Source organism: Otolemur garnettii, unplaced genomic scaffold, assembly GCF_000181295.1.
Source record: "Otolemur garnettii isolate 467f Iridium unplaced genomic scaffold, OtoGar3 scaffold00028, whole genome shotgun sequence".
In the NCBI taxonomy this organism is placed as follows: domain Eukaryota; kingdom Metazoa; phylum Chordata; class Mammalia; order Primates; family Galagidae; genus Otolemur; species Otolemur garnettii.
The window spans coordinates 13672085-13692491 of NW_003852423.1; the positions used below are offsets into that span (position 1 = coordinate 13672085).

General features: G+C 39.5%; 1 protein-coding gene across 4 annotated transcripts in view; it reads right to left on the reverse strand.

Annotated features, from left to right (window-relative positions):
- PDE1C (phosphodiesterase 1C) overlaps nucleotides 1–20407 on the reverse strand; it is a 651334-nt gene that overhangs the window by 69375 nt on the left and 561552 nt on the right. For all 4 annotated transcript variants that reach the window (XM_003788560.2, XM_023512469.1, XM_003788562.2 and 1 more), the window contains 5 exons: nucleotides 17713–17814; nucleotides 16815–16935; nucleotides 7005–7086; nucleotides 3671–3791; nucleotides 1844–2019 (listed from right to left, as the gene is read on the reverse strand). In XM_003788560.2, the coding sequence (XP_003788608.1) occupies nucleotides 1844–2019; nucleotides 3671–3791; nucleotides 7005–7086; nucleotides 16815–16935; nucleotides 17713–17814 (602 nt within the window). The remainder of the gene's footprint in view (nucleotides 1–1843; nucleotides 2020–3670; nucleotides 3792–7004; nucleotides 7087–16814; nucleotides 16936–17712; nucleotides 17815–20407) is intronic.

Genomic DNA, 20407 nt, shown 5'->3' on the forward strand with positions numbered 1-20407 from the left:
TTCCCACATGCCCCATCCAGGGAAAACTCCTTTGATGCTTCTAAAACAGCTTAAGGACACAGTATCTCTGTCTGTATACTTAATACATTTAAAAATCCTTAGCTATTTATTTTTCTGTCCTTTTTTGTAAAGGGCCAGTTTTGCCCTAGAAAAGAAACTTCGCAATGTTTCCTCTGGTGATTAGTTTCAGAAGGTAATTTTAGTAACCTAGATCATTGCAAACAAATTATGTTGAAGTACCTCTTTAAATTGCATGTTGTCAGGAATTGAATTTTCAAGTGTAATGAGTGTAATTGATTATAAGGAGCGCTTCTTTTCAGATGATGCAGTAGCTGCCATGCCTGCTTGCAACACCTGCCAAAGAGGGAGGATCTAAAGCATTTAAATGCCCTGGGAGAGGGTACACTTAAAAAATGGAAGAGGTATTGGCTCCTTATATAGCTCAGGGTGCAGTATCTGTCCCGAAATTATAAGGGTCCAATCATCTCCTAAAGCACCATGAATGTAAGTTCTTCACCTCACCTGAAATGAGCAGCCATTTGGACAAGATTCTGTGGACAAGTCACAGAGGGTGGCACATGAATAACTCCAACAGTGAGGATGCTTCTCTCCTACACCCCAACATATGAGAACCAAGACTACTGTTCTGACATGCTGCCTCATAGTACACCTGTGCTTCTCACCTGGTGTGCTGACACCAGGAGGATAAAACTGTGGGAGGTTGTGTTTTGGGAGAAAGCCTTTTTTGCCTGAGTGAGTGTCTAGGGCTCAGGCTGGTGGATGCTGGTTGGAAGTTGGAAGACTTGCACTTGTCACCAGCACCCACAGAACAAAATGCTATAGAAATGTCCCTTCCCCTCCCCTGCCACTAGACTGTCAGCTATGAGGACCAGGATGCCTGTTGCTCATCTCTGCACCTTGGCACTGGCCACAGCCTGGCACACAGAAGGCACATGACAGATGCTAACAAAAACTGTCATTGAAGGCTCACCTCTGTGCAGTCCCCTAGACCAGTCTCCTCACTGGGCTCCCAGACCCGCCCGTGTTTACAGCCCTCCCTGGAATTAGGCATCGCATCTTCAGGCTCCTAATTTCAGGGATGTGCTACCCATGCACATAGGACATCTCTACAGCACCATCAGGCAGCACATGTGGGTCACATCACCTGTGCTCAGTATGCACAAATGCAGAGGAACAAATGAATTTAAGCTTCCAAAAAACACTGGTTTCCATCTTCTCTTGAAGAAGCCACAACTTTGCTAGTCTGAGTTTTGATGATGTTTGCTGGGAAATGTCTGTTTCCTGACAAGTCCCTATCATCTCAGGAGGGTACGTCTACAGTCTGAGCAAGGAGGGAAGGGAAACTGAAAATGTTAGAGGAAGGTAAAATGTAAAAAAGAAAATTAAGTCTCCTTGTATCCCAACATAATGGCCAAGGAGAGGTGGCTGTTGGCTGGGCTTTACTTAAGGAGAAGAAGAAATAGAGGCCTCACAGTCATCCCCCATGACATGTAATGAGAATGACAAGATGGTCTAACAGAAATCAAGTTATAGTAACAGCCATCTTCTATAGAGTCTTCATACCAGAAAAAGTTTAGTCATATAGCACTAAAGGGCATGATGTCGGAGGTCTTGAAGGTCAGCCACATTTTACCATCCATTGAGTGTTCAATATAATGGAGACCAAAAGACGAGAGATCTTAATGTTTGTATCTGCATCTTGAGTGATTATGTTTTATTTGCAGCACCTATGAAGCAGGGAAGGCAATCCCTTGTTTTCATGACTGGGTCTGGATTGGTTTGGGCAGGTCTCCCAGCAGACATTTCCCCAGTAGCACATTACCTTTGGGCACCTTGGCTCTCCATCTCTCCCGATTGATGTGCACCACCTCGGTCCAAGTGGTTTTAAAGCTCTTATAGTCTACAGGGATGACGGAATTGTTGATTGGAGCACTTCCCTCTGACCCAGAACTCTTGACACCTGATCGCTTTGCATCTGACGAGCTGATGCTGTTCAAACTGGAGGACAAAACATTATACCAAAGAAATAGTTAGGGTTTGAGAAATGTCTGCCAAAGAGCAAGCCCAGGTGAGCAGTGGTTAGCACTCATCCAGTTACTGCTGTGAAATTATCATATTTTCCTTATATAGTACCAACATTGTAGCCTTAAGAATCTCAGTATTCCTCATAGGACTTCTGTGCTGATTTCCTGCCTCTTTTTTCCAAAAACCAGAATCACATGAATTTTCTCTGTTCTAGTATCTGAAAATGACTAATTTGAACCTGAATTTCTACTTGACTGCACAGGTCACCCACCTGCTTCCACATTGACCACTTTTCCAAGTTACCCAGCAGCTTGGTCATCTTTCCCTCCAGCCCTCCCCTTCCCTTGCACCCAGGGTCCCTCTGACCCCAGGATCTGTAGGCCCAAGACAAGCAATGGCTTGTCTTTATATGGCTGGGAGAAGAGAGAAAGGTAGAGACAGTGTGGAGGTTGTGGGAGACGGGGTCATGCACACAAACTGACTTTATATGAATACCTTGTGCTTTAATCATGGGGAACTGTGAATATTAGAAAGTATCATCCTTCTGGAAAAATTTAAAGAAATAACTCCTGTTCCCAAGTGGTTAAAGCAGTGACTGTCAAATGACAATGACAGCATTCTGTCAAATGACAATTAAGGCTGACTAGGTAAGCTGGGTGTCTCAGCCAGTACACCTGAAGAGTGGTGGGGCCCTGAGGACTCGGGGTAGGGGTTCTGTCCTCCTCGTTAGCAACCGCAGGAGAGTCAATCCATCTGGACATCCCAGGGCTCCCGCTGTCCTAATTCTCCTCTTGCCTTTACTTTGGTTCCTACTCTTTGCTTTTCTTTCTCTTATTCATTCCACTTCTCTCCTTTCTCCTTTGTAACAGAGCCCAGGATTTTGCATGGAGGGTGAGGAGGAGGAGCGGAGGAATACTCAGAGTATGAGTAATTAAGACTAAGTGTCAGCAGTGTCCTGCTAGACCCTGCTCTGTGGGGACCACTTGTATTAAGTAACTTATTTAACTGTCCCAAGAACCTGTGAGCATTATAATCCACATTTTCTCAGATGAGGAAGCCAGGTAACTTGCCTGAGATTGCACCACTACTAGTGACAGGGTCAAGATTTTTAACCCCAGCAATCTGACTTCAGAGCCTGCACTCCTCAATTGCTAATCTACCCTAGTGACGTGGTGGCAGAAGGTGGTTTCAAACTTCCAGCTTTTTCTCTCTACTTCATTCTCCTCACAAACCTAGACACCAAAAATCAGTTCCACTTTTTGTAAGAACTCTGATCAGTGGTCCTGTGTTTTCAGAATATTAGAAACAAGGACAACCTAGGCGCAGCGGGCAGAATGCAGCAATTGGTGCTGCCATAAGCAAAGGCCAGGAGAGAATGGGGCATGGAGGGGGGCTGGTTCCAGGTACTTGCTGGTCATGATTTGGTCACTTTCTTACAGGTCAGCCTGGAGAGTACAGATAGTACAATTCCAACTCCTCTGGGAGAAGGAAAGGATCAAGAAGACTCCTCTGAGAAGGAGGTAAGCAAACATGATTATGAAATACCGTCTCCATCCCCCACAAAAGAATTCTGTCCTCATGGACAGGCCAACCTCACCCTCAGCCCTCAAGCTCCTCCACTGACCTTGAACGCCTCTGTCCTATCCCACCAGTTTGGGAGGTTTCATCAATTAACGGACTCACAATCTTTTCAGTCATGTCCGTGAGCACAGTGAAGGTGGGTTCCACAATGAAATCAATAAAACCTGAAAAGAAGCAGCAGTGCTTCAGCGGAATGATGCACATTAATTCGGGCCTTTCCTTTCTTTTGAAATTCAGCTACATAGAAAGCTCCAGATCACATTAGGAGAGAATGAGTTGGTCTTACTCATTTAATATGTTCCTTGATTTGAATACTATGAATCAGTTTCATTTCTCCTATAAAACTTCCTAGGACTTTTCAGTAGCTAGGTCAATAAAGTGCTTCAAAATATATATTCAACACCTCCTATGTAGCAAGCACTGGGTTGGGAGCTGCATAAAAGACTGAGCTTGAATAATAAAACCTGTCTTCAAGGAATTCACAGGCGAGATTAAATGAGCACAAATATATATACGGAAGGCCAACGAGGAGCCAAGATAAAGGGCCCTGGGAAGGGGGAGGATATTTCCCCTCCATTGCGAGGCCCACAAGCAAGTTGGTGGAGATTGTGATGTTTGAGTTGAGCCCTAAAGAATGAGTGAGAGACTGTGGGCGGAGTGAGCCAAGTGACAGCACAGGGAGAGTGTGGAAATGTCTGAGGCATAGGGATCCTTCTGGAACTGGGGAAGGAAAATGTTGCTGACAGCTCAAGGATGGGGGACTTTAGTGTCAGGCTAAGAGGTTGGGATTTAGAGGGTACCAGCAGCCCCTGAAGATGTCTGGGCAGCACCATCGTAAGATTTTTTTAAGTGTTCTTGGGAATGTTAACCTGCTAAGATGATGGGAAGGGAGAGAGCATGAGGGGATAAGGAAGGGGAAATAATTTTAAAAGCTGCTGTAACTGCTGCAACAATAGGTAAGGACGGTGGGGACCAGCACCAGTGTGAGGCAGGAACTCAAAGGAGGCTCAGACCCTGCACAGCAGGAGGCAGCGCTGGCAGGTGGGGACAGGATGTGGCTGGGGTCAGAGGATGGCCTCAGTTTCAGAACTGCTGACACTGAGGCACTGGGACACGTCTGGATGGCAGAGGACAAGCTGAGTTGGATGAAATAGGGTTGGAAACTGGGAAGAGGGTCAGATCTTGAACTACACCTCTGTTAGACTGTCACACTAGGAAGATAGTTGGAGTTGGGTTTCAGTGATTCTCTCAGCAGCTCAAAAACACCCAAGTGTTCTGTGATACATCAGGTGAAAAAATATGAGCTGGAGCTAATGGAGCTGGAGCACATGAAAGCTGGAGGGACCTAATGCTGCCCACCCCCCATCGGAAGGGGGTGTTTGGAAATGTATCAAATGTACATTTGATTTTCGCAATGACTGAGGTGAGGTTGATACTGGTATTTAATGCTCAGCAGTAAATGACTCCGAAAGTCCTACAATTGACAAAACAAGAAGTGTCCTAACCAAATACTAATAGTATCCTGATAAGGCAATGCTAATGGCCAAGTTAGTATCCCAAGTAATTGCTCTAGAATTTTAAGCCAAAACTAAAGTGTTTGATGACACCATTTACACCTAAATTTTTTTCTCTCAAGTTCAACTCAACCAGTTGAACTCAACTAACACAGCAGCCTTCCTCCTCAACCTCTGTAAGTGGAACTATGGTCTAACCACTTAGTCTAGATTGCTGCCTTTATTTTGCTTCTAGCCAAATTCTTTACACTTCACATGCCCTTCTCTTGTGGAGAGTCTCTGTGACTACCTAGGTCCTTATATTCATCATCTCTTCCCTGTAATCCTGCAGGAGGCACCCAGCTGCTTTTCTTGCCTCTGATCTTACAAAAGCCCTCCAATCAATCCTCCATGCTACTGGCAGAGATATCGTCCAAAACAGGGCTTGGCAAACTTAATCTGTAAAGGACCAGACAGTTATTTTAGACTTTGCAGTCCGTATCCTATCTATCAAAAATACTTAACTCTACCACTGTAGAGCAAAAGCATCCGTAGACAATATGTAAATGAATAGGCTTAGATGTGTTGTAATAAAACTTTATTTACAAGAACAGGTGGTGGGCCAGATTAAACCCACAGGCTAAAACAAGAATTTATGTATTTTTAAGCTTACTTAAAATTCTTTAGCTCTGCCCTCATTTCCTACAGGAAAGTATAAACACATGCTATTCTTAACACAATATAAAATCTGGGCCTGATATGTCCCTCACTACATCCTTCTTCCTACCCACTGCTCCTGCCATATGGAACTGTGTAGAATTCACTGACCATACTAGGCAATTTTAAGTTTCCCTCCTTTGTATTTGCTGCATACCCTGTCTGGGATGCCCTTCCTCCCATTCCTAACTCACCTCTAATACCTACACATTTGTCATCCTCAGCAGTTCTTACTTACTAACTTGGTAGGACTCAACTCAAACATTACCTCTTAATAAATCTAATAGTTTGCACACTCTGTTTTGTGTATCCCATTGTACTATGTACACAATTTTACCTTGGCATTCCAACATTGTAATAGATTTTTGTTTTTATAACACCTTGTCCACCAGCCAATACTGGTTTAATTTCTTTAAGAGCAGGTACCATGTATAATTTGTTTTGTTTCTATAACATCTGTGATAGTGACTACCAATGCCCAACAGCTAGCAGGGATTCAGTATATATTAATGTGGAGAAAAAAGAATAAGCACAAAAAACACAAATAGAAAAATCAATAAATCATTGTCGAATTTATTTTTGAATGATTTCGGACTCTTCAAGAATGGAGATCACAGACAACATTTAATTTATATAGGGTGCTGGTACCCTCTCTTATAGCTGAGGATGTTTGTAATATATAAACTTATGGTTATCAGCAGTGTGAAAATTATCCTTATCCAAAAAATAGTGCTCTTTTTAAAAAAAGGAAAAGAAGTAAGGAAAGGAAGAAAATATTTTAAAAGAATCATTCCTAGAAGTGAGGTCATTCAGGAAAACAGGGCTAGAAGCGTTAATCAGGAGAAATGCCTTGGGGACTTCTGGTTGCCTGCAGAACAGAGAGGTTGAAGTACAACGGGCTTCCTGCCAATGATACTTGTCATCTCCTTGAAAGTTCTGGCCCCCTTTTTTCTTGACTGGTAAGGACAGAGACACTGTCAGTGTCTGAATCTCCATGAATGAGCCACATTTCAGGAAGAATGAACCCACACAGGCAAAGCCATGAGCACAGCGTGACAGACTGGGGCCCGTTTCTCAGCCAAAGACTCACCGCGAGCGTCTGAGCTTAATGCCACAGCCATCCCACCCTGCTGTCTCCTTCCATTGAAAGAGCTGGCAAACACGTACCTACTTGCGACTGAGCAACCATAGTCGACTTCCGGTCACACAGAGGGGAAAACGGCAGCCCCAGCTCCGCTTCTCTGTCACCCTAGAAACACAGGACATCATAGTAAATCAGGGAGCAAGAGGCTGAGTTGCTCAGATTTGATTTCACAACTTCAGCTGCCACAAAGGCACCTGGTGTTTATTTTAATTACGACAATTACATTATGTAGGACGTCCTAATGGAGACTGCTCCTCTGTGTAAGATACCAAGAGGCCGAAGCCCTCTGGATCTAGTCATTCCATCCAATTGCAAAGGCTCAGGCTGTTGGAAAGAAAGCCTCCTTGGGCCACAGTAGGTCTCCCCCACCCCCACCCCCCCAGAAAATAAGGCAACAAGCAATGTGTCTTGGGACTAGACACTGCAGTCAGAATTCCTGTTTTCTCCAGCTGTCCTGTGCCAGCCTGTGGCCTTTCTCTAGCCAGTGGCCCCATGCCAGCTGTGTGCAGCGTCTAACACTAAAACTGAAACTGAGCTGACTTGGGTTTATTCTAGTGCCAAAGCCACACACAGCTGAAGTAGGTGCTTCTGGGATCTTCACCTCAGGGGTCAGTCCATAATGAAAAGCGGACCACAAAGGGCTTGAGTAAATAAGTTCTCGCTCATGTCTATCAAGTCAGACTACAATAAAACATGATTATGCATCCAATATATTCTCAGTCTCACCAAAAACCATCCTACAGCAATGGAAAGTCTAAATAATGATAGAGATGATTTTTAAAATCTTGAACCAGGAACTTAACACTTCAGTTATATGCCTAGAGAAATAAGGAAAATGGGTCACCCCTCTTACAGGAGTGAAGCTGTACTAATTCATTTTCCTGGCTTAGGGTATTGGCTACTGACTTAAGCTTGAATCCTACCTTTCCCTAATAGATACGTGATTGGTGATAGGAAGGTTATTTTTCTTCCCTACATTTCAGTTTTGTCCCTTGTTACATTTGGGATAATAACCCCTACCTCAAAGGGTTATAATGAGGATGAAATGAGAAAAATGCAGTAAATTTAATAAAAAAAACTATGGAAAGATTTACTCTTTCCCAATAAGTAGCTCTAATTTTTAAGGCCAAGATTTGAGAAACATTTAGTGAATTTTTTACACCTCACACAATCCGATTGTAATGAATATCACCAATAAATTAACAGTAAATATAAAGTAATTACAGCCTGCAACCAGGCCTCATTCAAAAACCAAATGCTTTTTCTTTCCGAGGCATGCTACCAAAGAGAGAGGATGCTAGCTCACACGCACACGGAACGGCAAATGAAAGGACGGAAAAGGAATGGGCGTCTGAGGAAGCTGAATAGTGGGTCACAATGGGAACTAGGGACATCCAAGGGTCTCAGGAACAGGCCTGAAGTGGCTCAGTTCCTCCTGCACCCTTTTCCTGTACATCTCATGGGACACAATGGCTTCTCTGTTCCCAATACGACTTGCTAAGGACGTCTCTCTCTCTCTCAAGTGGCAGCAAGAAGGTAAGGAAGCATATTTATGACATCATCTAGTGGTGTAGACAATTTAGTGGGATACTTCAGCTAAAACAAATAAAACCCTTTTTTATTTCCCGTGGTTTAATATCAAGTATACAGGTTATTGTTGGTACATTTTAATGGAGAGTGGGAGGCTGGACACTTCCCACTTGGCTATTAAGGTATAAACATTAATTTGGATTTCATTACTGAAAAACTGCCTAATATTAAACAATTTCTAATTTCATGAACTTTCCCATGCCCAAATGTACATAAAATTTATATCTTTTGTATTTAATTGAGCTGAGCAGAACCAATTATTAAAAGCCTACCTTTAAAAAGGGCTCATTGAATCCCCTGGGAAGAATTGAAATTCTTATGAATTGAAAAAAATGTGTTGAAAGTAATGTAGAGGAATGGACTTGTATTGGTGAATCTAAGTGGGCTGATAACACAGTATCATATGATTCTTATAGTTACTGACCCTTGTGGAATTAATTATATACTTTTCTCTTTATTGAAGAGGTCAACATTTTCAACAAATGGCAAAAGTCTCAGTTTTCACCAAGGACTATTTTTTTTTTAACTAACTCATTTTTTTCCTTCTAGGACATGTTAAAAGAATAAATAATGACCATTTCTGTGGCAGGGGTTGAGAGAACTCCACTGATAAAGTCCTGTAGTTGATACGCAAAAGGAAGAGGATGAATATCTCTTGAACGAGTAAAAAAAAAAAAAAACTTGGGTTTGAAGCACTCAAGTTTCTTGAGCCACTCAGATATTTATAACAGACAAGCTAGAGAAAGAATGAGGCAGGTTGCTGTGCACAGGTTGCTGTGCTGTTGCTGTCCATCCTTCTCCTCTTCCCTTTCCACACAGCTTCATTATGCTGTTTAGAATCACTGCTAGTTAGTGCTTGGTAACAAAACAAGAGAACCTGGGCTGCATTTCCACTACAGTTGAGGCCTGAAAAACCTCCTGTGCTTGCTTTTCTATGCTCTTTCCCCCTTTGCTGGCTTGAAGTAGACAAGCACCTTGGAGTCAGGTAGATGGCAGAGTCTGGTCTAAAGTCACTGCTTACTGTGGAACCACCTGCTAATCAAAAAACACTCGTCCTGTTCTTCACACGAATAGGTGATAAACTTCCATTTGTGTGTGCTGTTCCACATTTGGGGGTTTGTTCATTATGCCAGTTATGTATAAACAGCAAACCAGTCAAAAGAAACAAAGTTCTTTTCTGTATTGGAAGTTCACAGAGAAGCTGACATCTGTCAGTGAGAGAACTTCCAAAGATGTTTAGGTCATATGCCAAGTGAGTCTTTCTAGGTGGAGTGAAGAAGGCAATGGGAGGATCAAGCTGAAAATAGTGCAGCAACAGATACTCCTCTTTCCCCAGGGAAGAAGGCATAAACATAAGGTATGACAAAAGCATTGTGATTTGGATTTAAGGTAGCATAGTAAAGTGTTGGCCCTTTCCTCTCTCAGATATTGAGGAAAATGAGACACAGAAATGCAAACACAAATACTGGAAAAAATCTGTAATCTCAAATCAAAACTATACAAGGAAGGGCTGCCAGATACTGGGAGTATCAGCGAGGGATAAGGCGAGATGCCAAGAGGCGTGGTGGGGAATAGAGATTGAATTGTGAAAAGCCCTGCAACCACTGCCCACTGTAGTCTTGGAAAAAGTAAAGGCTAACACACCCCACTTCGCAAAACCAAGGGCAATTCCAGCCGGCTTACAACACTCCTACTCTGATTCTCCCTAGTACAAATGCTTAAAAGTTGCTCTAAACAGAAGGCATTTTACTCAAAGATAATAAATAATAATAATAAAGTGAAGAAGGAGGGAGAACGTGATGGAGGAGAAATGAAGAAGGGGATGAAGAGGGAAAAATGGAGGGGAAGAAGAAGAGGAAGAGAAAGAGGAAAAGGAAGAAAGAGAAGAGAAGGAAGTACTATGTACCAGAGTCAGCAGCAGAAGCAGCAAAAACAAAACAAAATGTAATCAACAGATGGGGAACACTCATCAGAAAAATGGTGCCACAGAGTGATGGCAAAACCAATTGCTATTAATAGCAATTATCAAGGGCTCAAGGGAACAAAGCAAGGAGAGCACAGGGGAGATGTGGAAAAGAAAACCAGAGCCGTCTAACTAATGAAGATTGTGCTGGTAGCAGCACACAGGAGAACTGTCCTTCATGAAAATACATTAAGGGACGTGGACTAAAGGAATGAAAAAAAAAAAAAAGATCAAACAAAACGTTAAAGAAATACAACTGACGTGGAGAAGAGACAAAACAGAGGCAACACATGCTTAATTGTTTTCCCTAAGTAAGAGAACTAAGTGAACGGAAAACATCAAAAGATTTAATCAATGCAACCTGAATCTATACAGGAAAAGAACGCCCACGTCCCCAGAAAAGCTAACGTAGAACAGTCATTACTGAAACACACCCTAGCAATGTCACCAAGCTTTAAGGCAGAAGAAATAATCTATAGGTTTGATATGTTTGAAATTTTCCAAAGTCAAGTTTTTTCCTGAAAGAACGAATTCTTAAGGCAAAGAGATAATCCATAAGCAGAAAGATACATCATCCATATGTGGAAATAATTCCAGTATGGCCTCAGCTTCTTCAGAGCAACATTCAAGGGTGAAGACATTTGGGTTATATCTAAAGATCTCAAGGAAAGAGTTTGATCCAAAAATGTCCGACCCAAGTATTGCAATAGAAAAACTTGCAAGCATGCAGGAATGTGGTTTCCATGAGTGCTTCTAGAAGAAACCATTTGAGGACCAACTTTGCCCACCTCATACTGAATAGGACCTAGACAGGAAGGACAGCTGGAGAACTACGCTTTGCCAGATGACTTATTTTCTACCTTTCTGAGTCATACTGTTTGGGGTTGGTTTTTGTAAACAGCGTAGAGTATATGAAAGAGAATGCTCATGTAAAAAAATCAGGACAACTTAAAAAATATTATAGCCAACAAATAGTAACAAGGAATTAGTTACACTGTGAAAGGAAAGAGGGAACGGTGTTGAGGGGCAATACATAAATACCAGCTTCCTTGTATTTTATAGATGGTATAAAAATATATCATTTAAATCTGATATATAAAGTAAATAATCAAGGCACACACTAGCAGAACTAAGCAAGTTAATAAAACCATATAGATCGAGTGTTGGGAGGAGGAGGGAGGAAATAGAAGTTTACTAATTTTTATAGCAAAGAAGCAACAGCAATAAATAGAGGACTTTATGTTTTTATTATCAAGGTCACCACTAGAGAATCTAAAAACCTAATAGAAAACTGCCAGATCATCAGAAGACACAAACAAATAGTAAAGCCAGTGGCACAGACTATATTAGTGAGCTATTTTTTAAAATACGTAAGAACAGAAAAGATAATATAAACTATGATAACACCTTAGCTCAGTGGTTCTCACTCAACCTTCCTAATGCCTCGACCTTTTAATACAGTTCCTCATGTTGTGGTGACCCCCAACCATAAAATTATTTTGGTTGCTACTTCATAACTGTAATTTTGCTACTGTTATGAATCGTAAGGTAAATATCTGATATGCAGGCTGGTCTTAGGCGACCCCTGTGAAAGGGTTGTTCAACCCCCAAAGGGGTCACGACCCACAGGTTGAGGACCGCTGCCTTAGCTCCAATGTTTCTATCATTTCAGTAGATGTTAATGTGGCTGGTTTAGATAAATAAGAGAAAAGAACCTTAGATTGACTCATTAAAAAACTCAGTTATATACAGTGATTAAGACACACAGAAATCAAAGTGCCTCTGAAAAGTTTAAAGTAAAAAGCTATGCAAAGGGGCAGCACCTGTGGCTCAGAGCAGTAGGGTGCCGGCCCCATATACCAGAGGTGGTGGGTTCAAACCCAGCCCCAGCCAAAAACTGCAAAAAAAAAAAAAAAAAGCTATGCAAAGATGGGATTTTATTCTTAATATGAGTCCAATTTGAATTCTAGGAAGAGCATCAGCTGAGACAAAGAAGAGGCCTTTAAATGATGAAGGGTGTAATAAACTATGAAGGTCTAGTTATGAATATCCAAGAACCACATAACATAAAATCAGCATTTATGAAGCAAAAACTATGTTTCACAAAAAGAGAAAATAACAGAAATGCCTGCTAAGCCATCATAAAAGATGATGATCTACCCATGAATGGATTAATAAATTGTGGTATATGTATACCATGGAATACTATGCAGCCTTAAAAAAGATGAAGTCTTTTCCTCTTTTATGTTTACATGGAGGGATCTGGAACATATTCTCCTGAGTAAAATGTCTCAGGAATGGACAAAAAGGTGCTCAGTACTTCTATGTGCTCAGTACTTCTATGAAACCTACTTATATTTACTCTCACTTTCTTATGAAAGATAGAACACAACTATAGCCCAGGATGAAGGAGAGAAATGGAGTGGGAAAGGAGGGGAGGAGGGAAGTTTGACAGAGGGAGGGTAAAAGGCGGGACCACACCTATGGAGCATATGACAAGGGTACAAGTCAAATCTGTGAAGTATAGAACATAGATGTTTTGGCACAATAATCAAGTAAATGAGGTGAAATCTATGATGATTGGTTTGAAGTAATCACGTCAGATTGTATAAAAAAAATCAGCACATTGTACCTCACATATGCATGAATGTATTCATGATCTACATGTATTTGACTTAATAAAATTAAAAAGAAAAGTGATGCATAAAATACCTAAATGGTATATTTAAGAATGTAGATGTATCTGATGTTCTTTGAACTCTATATTCTGCAAGTAGGAAATAAATCTACTTTTCAAGAGTCATAAACATTCACAAAAGTCAATTATATATAGGTGATATGCAAGTTTCAAAACAAAAAATATTCTTTGATCAAATTTCAATAAACACAAATTAATTACAAAGCTATTAAGCAAAGAAACCTGCCATTAAAAAATTATAAACAAGGAAACAAACCCTTCAATCTAAAGCAACTCTTAGACAAAACAGAGATCAAAATTATAGAATATTTAGCAAAGTATGATTGTGAACACACTGTAGATAAGGACCTATGAGATTCATGATAAGAAAAAGACAAACTCCTAGCTTCTATTTCTAATATTAAGCAAGCAAAAATGAAACTATGTATCCAACTCAGAGAGTTAGACAAAACCTCAAGCAGATGAAATGAATTAATAAAAATGAGAATACTAATTAAGGCATCATAAAACAAAAAAGAAACAATAAAACAATTAAATAATTAGGTAGTTTCATAGAGAAAGAAAGAGAAAACCTAATATATGAAATAAAAATGGGAAAATAATCACAAATTTAAAGGAAAGTATAAGAATTACAAGAGATGTTTGCAAAATATAAAAATATACAATAAACATTAGGTAGGGAAGAGGGCAAACGGGTGACCCAGCATGTAGAGGAAGTGGCTGAGGGTGGAGAGTGGGAATCAATCTGAATGCAGAAAAGAAACCACAATATTAGGTATCTGTGGCCAGAGACTTTTCCCTGGCTGAAGTAATTGCATTATGGAGATCCTAGTGACCTTAACTGACCTGGGGTCATTACTATCTAATTAGCATTATGGTTTTTACAACCAGTGGGTTTTTTGTTTAGGATTCTGGGAAGATGCATGCACAGAAAGGAAACTGTCATATAACCCCAACCCGTCACTCACTCAGAGGTGGGAAACAGCCACCAATCCCAGCCAGGAGAGAGGCAAGACAAACTAGTGGGCCTATAAAAGACGGTGTGTACTAAGATTTGAGGGTCTTCACTCGTGGAGGGTGACCTATCTCTCCTTCTGAGATGTATTTTTGCCTTGCAATAAATGCTGTATGTGTGAGAATACTTCATATTTGTGATCACTCTGTCATCAGCCAGACCTGGTACCAGTATTTATTCCTGACATTGGGAACCAAGTATCAGGGATCATCAGGGCAGACCCAACAATAAAACAAAGGAAGTGTATCTTAAGACTTTTACAAAAAGAGGTATTTACCAAAGAGACATACTTTTACTTCCCTAAAGTCAGTATTTCATCAAAAATCACCCTGAGGCAGTGGCTTAGATTTTGTAAAATATGGTTATAAAATAGAAGCTGTAACTTACTCTTTTAGAAAGGCATAGAAGCTCTGGTCCATCTGTACTGAGGCTATGCCCTTATTTTGAAATACAACCCAACTTTCCAAATGTAACTTTTAAAAAGACTTCACAGTCCCATTGAGATTTCCCATTTGAACTGTCCAATTTAAAATCTATTGTTAAGAGCTGAGGCAACACTTCTCCTATGTAGGTTATTTACTATGACTTATGGCACCTAGGTTAAAATATTAGGTCAATAAAAATAATTTACTGGCTTATAATTACCAAAAAATAATTCCAGTCCGGAGAGCTAACATTCCATTCACAACAGGCAAGAAATTCAATATGGTATTTTCACATTGCCTCCAGCACATTTTCCTCAATTCAAGCATATGTGTTCATACACAAACAAGGTTTCCTTTACGAGGAAAATAGCATTCACACATTTAAGTAATTCATATTCGTTCTCTCATAATTAAAAAAGGAATCACTTCAATATCCCACACTTATATGAGTTAGCTATGATTTATCCTTTGGCCACAGATCAAACATGCCTAGCTACTGGGGGTGTTATTGTAAAAGTATTATCAAAGAAAGCATATGACAAGGGAGTGGATATTTGGAGAAAATCTTCTTACTAATATTAGAAAAATAGCTTAAACTGAACCTTCAATGAAGGATGTATTTGCAGAGTCACCTGTGTCACTCTAGTTCCTCCACACCATTGGGTTCCCCTTGAGAACTCTTTGGGACACCAAGATGACTTTGCAAAAAGAAATAACTACACGCTGAATAGGGTTCCTGCTGGTGTACACATGTAATAGCTGGGGGGTACATATATGTGTGTACGTGTGTGTAGGTGGACAGAGTGAAGGTAATGCCACGTGTTTAATGCTGAAAAGGTCTTAAGAAAACATGTGATTTGAACTTACCCTAAATCCTTCTCCACCACACACAAGAAAAACCTAAATCAAGTAAGACTATTGGGAATGAGATGAGTAATGTCATTAGACCTAGACCAAAAGCTAGGTAGTATAAAATCTCTACCAAAGAGCCTTCTGGCTTTGGTTTAACATGCTCTTAACTCTAGTCCTAGTTCATTACCAGACTGGACAGCTTCAGAAGGAAATACATACACACACACCCCTTATGTGATACAATTTTTACACTCAAACTAGAATCGTAAGAGTAAGAATAATTACAGAAGTATTATCTTCTTCCACAAGTCTAAGTTATATGATTTACAACCAGCAAAAGATCCTATCTCTTGTCTTTGGGGAGCTAAGTTGAGATTAATATTCATAAGTATTGTTTTATGGCACCTTAGAGATCTCTGAATCTATGCTATTAAACTTTTTGCTTGAATTAACAAGAATTAACTGTATTTATTTGGGTTAACTGTGATTTAGGTCCTCAAGTCTGCATGTTACACCTTCAGCCTCAGGCTGGCACATCTGGAAGCAGACAGATGTCTAAATGGCAGCTCTTCTAGAGATGGGGTTAGCGCACGTGAGCACACTTGAGAAATTTTAGTCTCAGTGCTATGCATTTATTTCCCTTTCAATTTCTCTAGTTCTCTTTATGTTTTTTGTTTATTTGTTTTAAAGCAAAGTATACTTCTTAAACACTCTTTCTACTCTTAGAGACCATACAACTCTGGATCTTAAGATGTAGTTAAGTTTAAATATAATTATAACAGTAGTGCCAAGTGACTTCCTGACCCCAAAATGCCACACCTGGTTTTGGAATTTCACATCATGGGTTTGTTAACTCAAAAGAAACAACTCAGTCAATTATAAGAGAGAAATGAGTTTAAGATTAACATCTTACTCCCACAGGGCAATGCCACAGCAATTGTCATTTTGGCAATTTACTAGAAAAAAAGCAAAAACAAAAAAAAAAGAAAAAAACCAACTCCTTAAATGACACTTTGACAAAAGATTGCCACAAGGAAACACTTTTTTTTATTTCCCAGCACAAATGTCCAACTTAGAAGCACCATGTTCTGAGACTTAGCACTATAGTAAGACTCAAACATTACATGATCAGAAAGACAAAAAAAAAAAAAAACCAACTATGGAACCAACCCTCCCCCGACAAAGAAAATCACTGTACTCTTAGTCATCTTTATCATAGTGTTGCTGATATGTAAAATTCATAAACCATCCAATGATGATATCCCGGTGGACAGCGGAGCAGCGAGCTACCTGTCGGAAGAACTCCTCTAGCAGCGACATTGTCCACCGATGATGGAGATCCCACGCTTTGGCTGGATGGCTAATATCTGCCGTATGCAGCATAAGGGATAAGGCTTTTGGCTTTTCAATTCTGTAAAACAAAAGCACCTAAATGCATGATGCCCACTCTCTTCAGACTCTCAGTCACCCTGGGTAAAGTGCCATGGCGTCATCACAGCTCACAGCAACTTCAAACTCGGGCTCAAGCAAGATCCTCTTATCTCAGCCGAGAGAGTAGCTGGGACTGCAGCCATCTGCCATAGCACTGGGCTAGTTTTCCTTGTTTTTTAGTAAAGACAGGGTCTCACTCCACCTGCCTCAGCCTCCCAAAGTGCTAGGATTACAGGCATGAGTCACACTGCCCGGCCAAATCATTATTTTTTTAATCCATTTTACTGTCCTGTCTCAACCCCTACATCAGCTAAATTGGAGAAAAGGCATCGTTTCATTCTATAACTGGGCTATTCATCAGCTTAGTCTCTATGTTTATTGAACCAGACTCATTTGACTCAAACCCATTTCTAAAATAACTGCATCATTCAAAAAGACAACAAGAATCTAAGAGTCACTGACTTTTACTTGTTGTCTCTGCATTAAGTGGATCTTCGATAACTTAGTTTCCCACAGGGAAATATTTTAAATTCTAATTGGGAAGAACAATTACTGGCTCTATTGTTTATTTCAGCCTTGATGAGAACATATCTAATTGTGACATGTACAATTTTCGTGCTCTTTCCACCAAACATCATCACTTCATGAGATCACTCAATAAGGTCAGGTTGAAAGAGATAGGTTTTAAACGGATGAAAACACGGACAAGCCCCAGTTCAAACATCTGTACAAACACAGACGTCACAGGCCCACTTACGCTTCTGGCTGCTGCAGAGCAGTCTTCATGGCTTTGATTTGTTGAAAATGACAAGACATATCTGTGGCCATCACCATCTCAATGACCAAGGTTCGAAATTCCCTTGTAGGGATATCCATGGAGAAAAAAGGATAGAGGTGAAAAATGGAAAGTAAAAATTAGTTTATTTTTTGACACTTCTCATTGAAGTCAGTTAATTATTTCTGACATATCTAATCTCATTTGCGTTTTTGAGGTTAGCTTGTTTTTATAAGGAATAAATAAAGGTTAAGGATTAAGGAAACTATTAGGAACGTGATATGTGGAATACATGTATAACTTGGAAAATTAACTCTCAGGAAAAATTCCAACAAAACTGAAAAGTATATGAAAGCACTTCTCAATTGAATTCAGAGTTTTAAGAAAGAATTAACTTGAAAATATCCGCGGAGACAGATTGATAATCCATATTCCACTTTGAGTATAGGTATGTCATCTTTTAGTAAAATAGACTTTATTTTCTAGAGCAGTTTTAGATTTATAGAAAAATTGAGCAGATAGTATAGTGAGTGCCCAGGCACCTGTCTCTCTGCACAGATTTTTTCTTATTTTAATATCTTGCACTAGAGTGATGCAGTTGTTATAACTGATGAGCCAATATCGTTATAGTAACTACAATCCCATTGTTTACATCAGGGTTCACATGTTGTCCAGTTCTGCTGGTTTTGACAACTGCATCGTGGCACGTGTCTACCCTTACAGTATCACGCAGAACAATTCCAGCACCCTAAATCTCCTGTGTGCCACCTGGTCACCTCTCCCTCCCTTCCCCCAAACACTGCCAACCCTTGATCTTTTTCTGCCTGTAACAACTTCATTGAGGTATAATTTATATAGAATAAGCTGCTTCATATAAACTATGCAATTCAATGAACTTCAACACTTAAACAAGCTTTTTAAAATACCCCTGCAATCATGATACCAAAATTTCTATCACTAGCCCAGGCAAATTTTAATCTGTTTCTCTCTATAGAATAGTCTGCATTTTCTAGTTTTATACACACACACACACCACACACACACACACACAGTGCCAAAAATGTGCATACATTTTAAGAAAGGAAAAAAACCGTATTAAAATTGTTAATATTCAAAATATAGTGATAATACAAGTCACATTTGACTTCTGCAATTACGAGAAGTGCTTAAAGTGATTGCCATCAACATCTAGACACTTCTGATTACAGTGAATGAAATACAGAGATAACATATTTTAAAATGTGTATACATTCTTTGGCACTCCTGGAATATATAGACACACATATATATATGTGTGTGTGCATGTGTAGGTAAAATATATATATATGTGTGTGTAGGTATATAGGTATACATGCATACGTTAATATATCATACATTAAAATAGGCACTATATATACACATATGTTCCCAGGTATGTACACGACAGATATAAATTAAAGAATGCACTCTGTTGTTCCTGACTTTCACTACTAAACATAATGATTCTTGATTTGTCCATGTAGGGGTTCATCAATAGTTTATTTTCTTTTGTTACTGAATAGTAGTCCATTGTATGATGATATAACGATTTATTATCCTCTTACCAGCTGATGGGCATTGGAGTTATTAGACTCTAGTTTGGGGCTACTGTGATTGAAGCTGCTGTGAATATGCATGTATGACACTATGTGTAGATATGTTTTCATTTCTCTGGGGCAAACATCTAGAAGTAGAATGGCTGGTTATAAGACAGCTCAATGTTTGACTTTATAAGAGACTGAATTTTCACAGTGGTTGTATCACTTTATATTTTGATCCTGAGCTTGTGACGTTTCCAGTTTTTCTTTAGCTGGTCTTGCCGCCTTTAATTTCAGCCATACTTCTAGAGCATGTGCAGTGGCGTCTCATTGTGGTTTTCATTTCTTTGAAAAAATTTGCATTTCTTTTCTGACTGTTGATGTCAGGCACCTTTTCATATTTTGTTTAGGAAAATGTCATTTCAAAACTTTCCCTCTTTAAAATTGGGTTGTTTGTTTTATATTGAGTTGTAAAAGTACCTTACTTTACATTTTGCATACAAACCCTATGTATGCATTTTATATTTTTCGTTCTAGTGCGAAAAGAAAATTTTAATTTTGTTTTCCAATGGTGTGTTGCTAGTGTATATTTTTTATATTAACTTTGTAGTATGTAACCTTGTAAGATTCATCATCAGTTCTATTAAAAGTAGCTTCTCTATAGATTCTTAAGATTTTCTACTTAGACAATCAAGTCATCTGCTGATATAGACATCATACAATGTTGATGAAATTAATAGAGATCCTTGTCTTATTCCCCCAAAGCATTCAGTATTTCACCATTAAGTTTGATAGCTATAGATTTTTCACAGGTACTCTTTATGTAGATGTTCCTTTCTGTTTCTAGTTTAAGAGTTTTCAATAAGAATGAGTGCTGAATTTTGTCAAATGCTTTTTATAGATCTATTGAAACGATTATATGCTTTACTGTTTTTTCAACATAATGAATTATTTCTATCAGTATTGAATTAATCTTATATTCCTAGAATAAATGCTATATATTAGACAGAGTTCTCCAGAGAAACCAATAGAATATATACATACAGAGGAAGAGATTTATTACAAGGAATTGACTCATGCATTTGTGGACATCAACTAGTCCTAATATCTGCAGAGTGACT